This window comes from Meriones unguiculatus, chromosome 19, assembly GCF_030254825.1.
Source record: "Meriones unguiculatus strain TT.TT164.6M chromosome 19, Bangor_MerUng_6.1, whole genome shotgun sequence".
NCBI classification, from domain to species: domain Eukaryota; kingdom Metazoa; phylum Chordata; class Mammalia; order Rodentia; family Muridae; genus Meriones; species Meriones unguiculatus.
The window spans coordinates 38,801,653-38,813,515 of NC_083366.1; the positions used below are offsets into that span (position 1 = coordinate 38,801,653).

At 44.2% G+C, this 11,863-nt stretch overlaps 1 protein-coding gene across 1 annotated transcript; it reads right to left on the minus strand.

Annotated features, from left to right (window-relative positions):
* Positions 1-891: 891 nt before the first annotated feature.
* Positions 892-2,396, minus strand: Nkapl (NFKB activating protein like). Its single transcript, XM_021649811.2, has one exon. The coding sequence runs from the start codon at positions 2,356-2,358 to the stop codon at positions 1,174-1,176; it is 1,185 nt and encodes a 394-aa protein (XP_021505486.1). The 5' UTR covers positions 2,359-2,396; the 3' UTR covers positions 892-1,173.
* Between the last annotated feature and the right edge of the window lie 9,467 nt (positions 2,397-11,863).

Below are 11,863 nucleotides of genomic sequence, written 5' to 3' on the forward strand. Positions count from 1 at the left end.
TCAGTTTGAATGCCTTAAATTAGTGGTGGATAAAGCTTTCAGTAACTTTTAGTAATATAGGTGGAGAAGAAACTACTCTCAAGTACTGCTATTGGCAGAAAATACCTCAGCTTCTAAAAGACTGCAGATAAACACAATATACATGTTTTTATATCTATTCTCAAACTAAACTAGGCTCTGATGTTCAGAATTTATGAACTCACCTCTTATAAAGTGTTTATAAAAGTTCTGTTATATCAGTAATTTCAAGAATAGTACATATTAACAGGTCACCAGAATACAGCACTGCAGTTTGCATCTATGTATCCCATCTGGCTCAAAACCGTGGTCTTCCCATTGACAGTGAATGGAAGCAGGGGAAAAGTGTGGCACAGGGTCCAACGAAGAGCAATGTTTTCTTAATTTTACAATGCACAGCACTTGACTACTTTCATATTATGAAGAAACAGCATTGTATCAAAGCAGGAAACTGTGCAACCCCTTCAAAAACAAATGTTCTTTCAAGAGATTTGGCAGCTCTTTTGTTCTATGAAGGAAACCACTCTAAATGAGCCATGAAAGAGGAAGAGGGAGAAAAAGCCCAAGTTCTATTATCATTATGCTGAAAACAGTTTCTCAGAGATTTCAGTTACAAAAATTCAATTTCTTTAACCAAGTCTGTTAACTACAGCTGAAGAACACAGTCCATTGAATCCAAACAGCTCCAAATGATTTCAACTTCTTGGGATATTGTTCTCAAAATTGTTTTGTCCTCTTGGGACAAATGACTCCAAAAGGTAAAATCCTCCTAGGAGGGAAAACCAAACCAAACCACCCCTCCTCCCCAAGGAAAAAAAAAAAAAACCGATCACAATAGCAGATGGGAACAGGGCACACATCAGCATAGTGGCATTAACTTTTATTCTGCAAAATATGGCCTTGTATATGCACAAAACCGTGGAAGGATACATAAGATAACTTGCTTTTTGGCGGGTGGGAATCGGTACTCGTAAACCAGGGACAGGGGTGACATTCACTTTTTTATTCATCTCCTGTAATGTTTGTAAGACTGTCTCAGACATCTCAAGAAGTACTTTGTAACACAGTAAGTACAACAGCGCTGGTAAACGGTAAAGCCATTTACTATTATTTTGGTCATACAAAACCGTTGTTGTTAAAAGACCCGCAGTATTCTCACTTGTCGTCTTTCCCTTTTGTCTTCCTGTATACCATTTCTCGGAAGCTGGCTAGGATCTTATTCTCTCTCTTCCGCCTCTCTTCTTGGTTGAAGGACGCAAGGGCTCTTTTCTCATCAGCACTGTAAATCTGGTTCTCCTTACGCAGTCTCACGGCCTCCATTCGGCGATGCCTGCTACCACTCATGACGTAGCCTGAACATTCAAATGAGGCAATCTCTTCACTAGTCAACCCAATTTCACCTCTTCGCGGGATCCGCTTTCCAGCTTTTACATATTCAGCCATAGCTGCGCCTTCACCTGGAAGCAAGGCGTGGCCATAATTCAAAGGTTTCTCGTCTTGAGAGGTGTGTAGTATAGGTGCTTCTGGGCCTATTAAATCCGTGCTATCTGCACTCACCAACTGTTCCTTCCACGTGTAAGCTTCGCGGCTTATATCACTGCATTCCTTTTTAGCCCTCTTCTTCTTCTTGAGCTGTTTCGCCCGGTGTTTCTTTTTCTTCTCCTTCTTCTTGGTTTTAACTTTCTTTTTATCACTATCGGAGCTGGAATGAATGTCCGAGTCTGAACTGCTGTCATCACAGTGCTCCCTGTGCTTCCTTTTGGAGGGCTTTTTCTTTCTCTTTTTCCTCGTGGAATGACCGATCTTTGTCCTTTTTTCCTCAGTGGTGAAGTCTGAGCTGCTGCTCTTCTGATTCCTCAGCTCATCTTCGGCCGGTGTATGTTCATCAGAATCTGGGTCGGGAACCTTGGGTGACAATCCCCACACCTCGGGCGCTCCCAGCTCTCCGATCCTCTCTCTCTCCTTCAGCCTCCGCTGCCGGTAGCTCTCCGCCTTTTCCTTCTCCTGGTCCTCGGCCCACGAGCGGTCCCCCGCGTAGTGGTGGTGGTGGGAGCGGTGGTCGCCGCACACGGAGGAGGAGGGCGAGGAGGCAAACGCGCGGATGCCCAGCGGGGGCGGCCGCTCTCCGAACCTCGGGCGGCCGAAGGCGTGCGCTGGGCGGGCGCCCTCGGCCCCCAGCGGAGGCAGGACACGCTTGGGGCCGCCGAGGTGAGGGTCCAAACCTCCCCCGCGCGGGGACCGTCGGGTCGGCCAGGCCGACGGGGGGCTCTCCGAGCCCCGTCGTCGTCTCTGAGAGCCCAGGCTGTCTTCACTGGGGCGGGGCCGGGATACAGGCGACATGGGCCGACTTCAAGCAGCGGATGCGGCGGTTACGCAAGAAGCCACGACGGCGCGGAGAGCGTCCACCGCGGGCAGCCCCGGCGCACGGCGCAGGCGCACTAGGAACCGGCGGGGCGAGATTCCCAGCGCGGCCCCGTGCAGGCCTAGTTCCGCGCCTTCGACGGAAGCGGAAGCGGCCGGAGGCTGCGGTGGAGACCCGTCCTCGGCCTCTGTGATTGGGACGTCCGCTTCACTTTTCACGGTTACATTCCCTGCTCTGAGCCTCCTGGGCACCAAAAGGCATTTTCATTAATGAGTCCTTCTGCTTTGTGTGTTTTTTCCGTGTAGTCCTGGTTGTCTCCCCTGGAACTCGCAGGGAAATCCACCTGCCTCTGCCCCCGGGGTGCTGGGATCAAAGGCCTGCGCCACCACCTCAACGCTCTTTTTAAGCGGCACCTATGCAGCCACGGCTGGCTTGGAACTTGCGAGGCAAGCAAAGGATGATCTTGAACTCCTAATCCTCTTGTCTCCACCACTCAAGCACCAAGATGGACGGTTTTCATAACCACAGCTGTGATGGCTATAAAAACTTAACTCTGCACCAGGCATCCCTTTAAATGGGAATTTTAGAGCAAAGATCAACAAAAACTCCCATGGGTTCCCAGTTGCCTGCCTCCTCCACAGAATGATGTTGACTGCTGTAAGATAAGAACGTAAGAATGCCTACTATGAGATAGTTACACCCCTGCCTTGGGTTTTTGCAAAACGCGTATCTGTTCGGGAAAGGGAATGAAGCAGTATTCTCTATCCCTGTGAAAGAGACAGTTCAGGGGAGCAAAACAATTTCCCCGCGCAGCTGCCAAATTTCAGTCTTCCTCCGTGGATTCGAACTCTGGAACACACCCATTTGCTTTGTCTGTTTGTTTGGGTTTCTTGTTTGATTTGGATTTTTGTGTTATGCTGCCATTTCATTCCTGCCTCCACCTTCTCTGCTTAGTTAGGGGAGGATTCCTATTACCTGTACTGCCTCTACTACCTGCTGCAAAAGGACTTGACAGCTGGCTGGTGTTGCAGGTCTGCACTCCCAGGAGCTAAGGAAATTGAGTCAAGAGGATCTCTAGTTCAGGGTCTTATGGCAAGTTTATGAGATTCTGCGTCAAAAAGTAGAAGAGTGTTGGGGGAGGGGCTGCATAGTAGCAGTGGAGTAGGCCTAGCGGTCATAAAAACAAAGGCACGAGCGGTCATAAAAACAAAGGCACGGTGGTTGCCGGTGGCTCAGCAGACAATCCTGTTTATCCCCATTGGAAACAACCCAGATGACTTCTGGAACCAAAGTTTGCGTTTAAGTTTCTGAGCTAAATGAAGTAATTCCAGAGTCTTCTTTTACTTTGGGTCACAGACTTCCGCTCCAGAAACATAGATGTGTTAGTCCGTAGGTTTTTCGTTAGCTAGGGACTTTTCTTCAGAAATCAGTCACTTGGAATTACCTTCTGAATCTGAAGTGGCAAACTTTGCTGCAGAATCTGAAAATACAAACAGACATTACCATTCAGCAGGCTGAGCTCAGCTGAAAAACTCCCAAAGAAAGTAAGATAAGTCAAAACTTAGGAATGATGCCTTGCTGAAGGTTCGCCTGTTTAATGTTTGTCTTTTAAAGGGGGCTTTACTATTTATTTATTTATTTATTTATTTATGGATATACCATTTGTATGTGAGTGCCTACACAGGCCAGAAGAGGATGTTGAACCCCCAATAGCTATAGTTGCAGGCAGTTGTGAGCTGCCTGATGTGGGTGCTGGGAACCAAATTCAGGTCTTCTGGAAGAGCAGCAAGTACTCATAACTGCGGAGCCATTTCTTTAGCCCTGTGGTTCTTGTATGTTTGCTTGCTTTGTTTTAGACAAAAATCTCATGTAGACCACTACTTGAGACTCACTACATAGACTCCTGAGGCTGACCTTGAACTCCTAATCCTCCAGCCTCTTCTTCCTGAGGGTTTGGTTTATAAGCATATGTCACCACACTCAGCTCTGATACTAGGACTCCTAAACAATAAAATGAGGTGAAATTGAATATGAATGGGGCAGGGCACACTGTTCTAATAATATTCTTCAAATGAAAAAAATCTTTTAAAAATCTAGACTCAGGGGCCGGAGAGATGGTTCAGTAGATAAGCACATCAGTTGTTCTTCCAGATAATTGGAGTTCAGTTTCTAGCACTTACTTACACAGTAGCTCACAATGGTCTGTAATTCCAGACCCAGGAAATCCAATGCCCTCTGCTGACCTCTGCAGGCACCACGTATGCACTTGGTACATAGACATACATGTAGCCAAAATACCCATGTACGTAAAATAATGATTGTAAAAATTAAAAACAATCGAGAACCCATTTAATGATCATGGGTTGCATTTAATCTTTTAAATCTATAGCCTGTATCTACATAAATGACCTGCATGTTTCAAATTCAATGTGTTGGTGTTAGGAAGTAATTAGCACAAGGGGTTAGCCTTCAAGGTTGAAATCAGTGATGTTATAAAAGTCCCAGAGAGCTGTGTTGCCCCTTCAATAGCTAGATGATGCCCTCAGTTGAGAATGACAGATGTCTGAAGCATCTCATATTCCAGAACCACAAGAAATAAGTTTCTGTTATCTATAAGCCATTTAGCTTAATGGTATTTATTTATAGCAATCCAAAAATACTCAACTTTATTTTTTGTCATAAGTTTGAAGAGTCCAGTGTAATTGTTTTGTAATGTGCCCTATAAATTTATCTGACTGGTTTTGATGTAATACAGGGTTATCTTGCCAGATCACGATGGTGAAATTATGTAAAATGCAAGGTTTTTTTTCAGCGCCTGCCCTTGGAGACCTTTTTCAATGCCGGCATGGAGACCTTTATATTTTTTAAAAGTTTCAGGCACTATAGCTGGGCAGATACCCAGCTATTCTAACGCACCTATAGTGGCCTGGCCTACGTGCCCAGCCACATGGCCCATTACCTGCCACTTTAGTCTAGCCTTGGCACCTCCTTCTTTGCCGGTGTCTCAATGGCGACCTCCATCTCCTCTTTCCTCACCTGAAACCCCCTCACTGGGATCGGAAGTCCCCCTTTAACACTCCAGCTTAGCTGTTGTGTTCAGTTCTTTATTAAAACTGATCAGAAGGTGATGGAGACAATGTTTATCAAACATTGATGCCAGAGATGCTTCATAAAAATGACAATGCTATAGTCAGGCCTGTAATCAGATCTGCACCTGGCACAGACATCAATATTTGAATAATGCTGGTATAATCTTTACACAGTGCAAAAACATCACCCCAACAATATAACAGCAGGCATTTAACATCATTTTGTTCCAACATGTATTCAGTAAGAATTCGTAACAAGTGAATTAAAGTACAAATTAACAACAAGGGTAAGCTGGAATTAAGTTTCTTTCCAAATTGCTTTAAATTGCTTTTACAGAAACATTTAACGATCTTTGCACACAACATATCTACAAAGGCAATATTTTACTTTGCTTCAATTGAGATATTTACTAAGGAAAACCACTTGCAAAAATGGAAAAAAAAGTTGATATGGAGAAGAGTGTAGAACATAAGTTTGCTAAAACATTGAATCAAGTATTATGTCTGTTTAGTGGTTAATACTGTGGGGAAAACTCCTGAGCAACGTTTAATCTCTCTGTTCAGCATTTGCTGCTTTGTAAGTGGGGTTAATGACATCCTTTAACTTATGGGATGAAAATGTGAAGATTGTCCTTGGGAAATTTGTTTTGTGATGTTTTGTTTGAGACAGAGATTCACGTAGCCCAGGCTGGCCTCAAAATTGCTATGAAACATGGATGAGCTTGAACTCCTGATTCTACTTTCTAAGTGATGCTGCAACTGTAACTATTATTCTTTCTTTCTGTAAATGGACACATTGTTTTTAGAATTTTATAACAATTCTCATTGTAATAGTAATTTCCTATGGGGGGTGGGTGAGGGCACAGGAAATTAATTGTTTGTGTGTGTGCTTGTGTCTTTGTGTGTGTGTGTGTGTGTGTGTGTATCTTTGTGTGGGTAGTACTTGCAGGCAGGTGCCTTTAGAGGGCAGGGTCGCTGGATTCCCTGGACCTATTGTTACAGGTAGTTGTGACGGCCTGAGGTGGGTACTGGCAATGTAACTCAGCTCTTGAGGAAGACAGTACCTGCTCTTAATCACTCAGCAACCTCTCCAGCTCCAGAGACAGTACATTGGGAAGAGAATCTTGCTGTGGTTGGTGTGCAGACTCTTGGACTCAAGCCTTTAGGATGACTTTTTTGTTTGGTTGGTTGGTTTTTGTTTCTTTGGTTTAGGAAGAGCAAGAGAGTTAAGAGTAGGGAGGGACTGCGATATATAGATCCTAATCATTTGTGGATATGTTAAAAGTCTTGTTTCTGGAAGACTCCTGTTTCGTGTGCTGTTCCATATGTGTGTGTCCCCTATGTATATGGTGTCTTAGTTTCTATGATAAAACACATGCTGTGATAAAACACATAACTGAAAATAACTTGGGAAGTAAAGTCAGGAACCCACAACCAGGAACTGAAGCGGAGACCATGGAGAAACACTGCTTACCAGCTTGCTCCTCCTGGCTCACTTGGCTTGCATTTTTATGCAGTGGAGGACCACCTCCTTGGAATGACACTGGCCGTAGTGAGACAGGCCGTCCCACATCAATCATCAAGCATATACCTTCACAGACTAGCTTGGAATTTGATGGAGGCACTTGCTCAACTCAATTTCCCATTTCCCATGGTATCCCAGTTGATGTCAAGTTGATAAAAACAAACAAACAAACAAACACAAAACTAGACAGCACATCTGGATACCTATTTCTGTAGGTAACTGTAGATAATGAGATCTTAGTTCACACTGACATCTTAAATCTCAATCTAGTCCTACAGGATGCATTTTGAGTTTTTTCAATATTTATAACTTCCAAGAGAGTAAAATGGTCTAATGTCTTTAGTGTATTTACTTGTTTAATTACTTGTTCCTGCTTATGATCATTTTCCACAGATCTCCTCTCAGTTTGGCTCAGTCCTTATATGGTACTACTAGTGTGGTAATTAATTACCGTGTGTGTGTGTGTGTGTGTGTGTGTGTGTGTGCGTGTGCGCACGCACGTGCCGTATTAGCACAGCTCAGTCAGAAAAGTGCTTGCTGAGAAAGATGAGGACTTGAGTTTGATCTGCAGAACTGGTGTAAAGACTCTTGTAATCCCAGTGCTGGGGAAATGGAGACAGGGGGATCCCTGAGGCTCGCTGGCCAGCTAGCCTCTCCTACTTGGTGAATCTCAGACCAATGGAGCTTAAAAGCCAAGGCTTTTCTGTGGTCTCCACAGTCAGGAGACCTGCTCAACTGTGCACACACACCTGCCTCACAAATGAATAAACAACTTGTGGCACTAATTCCGGACACCTTTGAATGCATCTGTGCTGGCATCTCCAGAAAGGACTGGCTGAGGGGAGCAGAAACACAGTGATTGTGGGTGGTGCTGACCCATAGGCTAGAATCCCAGGCTAAATAAAATGAGTATTAGAAGAGAGGCAGATGGCCAACCGACTTTATCTTTCTCTGCTTCCTGATAAGCCAGGATGTAGACACGACCAAGCTCCTTCACGTTGCTTCTGCTGCCATGCTCCTGCCATGATGGGCTGTACCTACCCTCCAACGGAGAGCCCAGATGCGTCTTTCTTAGGTTGCCTCTTGTTGGATGTTTATCACAGCTGTGAGATATAACCTCTGGTGTATTAGTTAAGTCTGTGCCCCTCTGACAATATCCCAGATGGACACAGCTTGGGAGAGAAGATTTGTTTTGGCTCATGGTTTTAGGTGGATTTCAAGCCATTGTGACAAGAAAGGAACAGTGGCAGTAGCATGAGGCAGGGGCTCTGCATTGAGAGACCAAAAGATTAAAAATCAGTGACTATTATTTTAAAGTCTAAAGCACAGGGCTAAACTAAGGCTAGCTAGCTGGAAACAAGTCCAGTAATGCCCTGAGGGGAAGAACTAGTCTCACTGCATTCTTTTCCTGCCCATTAGAGATAAAGTTGCTAGGAAACTGGCCCATCCCCCTAGGGAGGGACACCAGATCATTAATGTTTTGGGGACCTTCCTATAGCTAATCAATTCAAAATGCAATATCCCTTTTGCGTTTCGACCAATAGATGCTTGCCAGGCAGGAATCGCCCCTGCTTTGGGCATGCTGGGAGGGACCAGAATCTTTAAATCACCAAACTAATCTGAGCACAAGGCTCTTGGCTCTCACCGCTTTGGCAGTGGGGGGTGTGGGCCCAAGCTGCAGCTTGTAATGATTTGTAATAAAAAGATCCTCATGTGTTTTGCAACGGACTCGACTCCTTGCGGTGGTCTTTTGGGGTATCTCAATTCGGGCACAACAGCACAGGTTAGCTAACTAGAAAGAAAAAAAGGGAGGGGGAGACAGAGGAAGTTACAAAGACCTACTTCCTCCACTTAGGCTCTGCTTCCCATTTTCCACCCCCACCCCAATTAGGTCATCATATTACGAATGCATTAAGACATTATTCTGTTTGTGGGATAAAAGTGTTTGTGACCACAGTATAGAAGGTGTAAGGTTTATCAATCTCAATAGGTTTTTCTGAAGCCACTCAAATTGACAAGATACACAACTGCCTAAACCAGAATGGGGCTTCACTCTGGGCTGAACTGCCATCTCCTTTCCTGTTTCTATTAGTCCTACTTAGTAGTTTTTGGACTGAATTAGTAGTTTTTGGACTAAAGAAGAAAGGTAGATTTTACTATAGAAACTTTTTTTTTGTAAGTGTACAAAGAACATTACAATGAATCCCATATGCCTCTCGCCCAGCTTCAGCAATTACCTTGTTTGCATTATTTTATTTGTTTTATTTTTTTCCCCTAAGTATTTGCTTTAGCAAATCTCACACATGTATCGGCTCACTTATCTTTACAAGGATTTCAATATAAACTTCTAATGAATAATTTTAAACAATGATAGAGAGGCAGGAGAGATGTCTCGGTAGTTAAGACCCTTTGCTGTTCTTGCAGAGGACCTGACCTGTGTTAGCTAGGTTTTTGTTTGTTTGTTTGTTTGCCAACTTGACAAAACTAGAGCCATCTAAGAAGAGGGAACCTCAATTGAAAAGTGACCCTATTAGACCAACCTGTAGACAAGTCTGTGCGGTACTTTCTTGACTGGTGATTGACGTGAAAGAGCCCAAACCCACTGTGGACTGTGCCGTCCTTACACAGGCAATCTGGGGAGAGATATGAAAGCAACCCAGATAAACCAGGACAGCATGCCAAAGAGCAGCATTCCTCCAAGGGTTCTGCTTCTGCTCCTGTCCTGACTTCATGATGGATGGTGATTTGAACTTGTAAGCCAAATAACCTCTTTTCTCCCCAAGCTGCTTTTGGTCGTTACAGCAATAGAAACCCTAACTATGACAGGAACTGTGTTGAATCATAACTGCCTGCAGCTCTAGCTCCGGGGGACCTCATATCCTTGTCTGTCTTCTTCAAGCACCAGCATACATATAGCACACACACAGACACACTAAATAAAAGTAAGTCTTATAAGAATGATGGCACCATTCTAATAGTTAAACTGCCAATAATTGCTTAGTTCTACTGAGCTCTAGTTTTTCCCATTGTCTCAGCTATATCTTTTTACAGATTTATGGGAAGCTTACCAGAGAAGACCTCTCAGACACAGTGTACATCCAATCAAATTCTTTATTCCAGCCAGCCTCGGACCACACCCAAGTGTTGGTTGGGGGATGGGTCATCTAGGTGTGGCCCAGAGTGTTTTGGGGAGCAAGCAGTTTAAAGCAAGCAGTTTTAACAGAAGCTATGATAAGCAGTTAGCCAGCTGGAGAGGGGATTCCATACAAACAGGCAGTTAAGATAAAGGGTTAGCTGGAGGGGCTTTCCACACAAATAAGCAATTTCAACAAAGGTTAAATTTAGCTAGGACATCTTCACCTTTAGTTCCTAGAACAGAACTGGGTAGTTTTCCATGGGATACTCCAAAGAGATCAGATTCCAGTTAAACCTGGAAACAACCTCAGGAAGAATATAAGATGGAGGAACCTCTGCACTAGCCCCATCACAACAGTTGTTTGTTTTATCATTGAACCTGGCTGAGCAGTCTATTGGGTTTCTTTTAATTAATGACAGCCCACCTTTTTCAGGTATGGGAGCCTCCACATCTAACCCTTGTGCTAGTGTGTCAGTCAAGGCTGTAGAGAAACAGGAAGGAAAGAAAGAGTAGAAAAGGAACTGGAGGCCATAAGAAAAAGGAACTTTTATTCACTTGTTTCAATTGCTGTCTCAGAGGATTACTGCCTCTGTCTGCTAACCTAGTCAGAGTTAGTTAGTCCTGGAAGCTTCTAGACTCTATGCAATCTACCCTAGACCTAAATGCTTTCAGCCTCTGAGGTTTACAGCTTAATAAACTCATCCTTTCTTGTTCTTTCTGAGCTCTTGGCTGGCTGGTGCATTTCAGCTCTCTGGCTCAAATTCCTCTCCCAGCTGACTTACTCAATCTGGCTTCTTCCTCAGTCTGTGAATTGCTCTCATTGGCCACAAAATAACTTAAAGCAATTTTTTCTAATCTTCTGGCTCCTTCTCATTCTTTGGCTCCTTCTGTCTTCACCTATGTCTAGCTTGTTCTCTTTTCCACCTGCCTCTGTTTATCTGTCCCAGTAAAACTCTCTTTCTCTCACCATTTCCCATTAAGTAGCTTCCCTTTACTTTTTCTTCTAAGAGTTGGGCATATCCTGCCAAGTTTTTCTCTGATTTGTCACTGTTTCTGCCACTCAATTAAACATCACTTTCATTCATGAGTGTGTCCTTCTACAAACTAACTTCATCTTCAATGTTTGCGATTAAAGGCATGTACCACCACGCTTGGACCCAAGGTTTTCTTTATCTGAAACTTGCTCTATACCAGGCTGGTCTTGAGCTCAGATCTCCTTGCCTCTGTCTCCTGGATTAAAGGTGTGTTTGTAGCACACAAAGTTAGAAGGTCTTTGGATGTGCTCTTTTGCCAGAGCAGCCATGTTCTAAGTTGAAATTTCTCTACAAAGTAGGAATTGGGTGTCCATGAAGCTGGGACTAGAGAGTTTCTGGAAGTGCAGAGAGGCAGCTTGGATGCTTGCCATGCACAAGCTTTGCTGCTGAAGAACACAAAAGAGTTGGGAATTTCTAGTTATTTGGGTAGGTGCCATAGTCGTGGCTGTACTGGCGCTTTTCATGCCTATAGTATGTTAAGAAGTAGTGGGAAGCAGGGTCTAGAGTCATGCTCGGGAGGATTTTTCTCTCAAGTAGTTTGGCCTGGAGAGAGAGGAAAGGGAGCAGCAAGAAGAGGGCGGGACCAGGGGCACCGGACCCTCCCGGCAAGTGTTTCAGGGTTTCTAAGAGATACCAATTTTCCTACAATTTCCCACCTTTGCCTTCCGTAAAGTCTACTTCCAGGCTGAATTTTCGTGT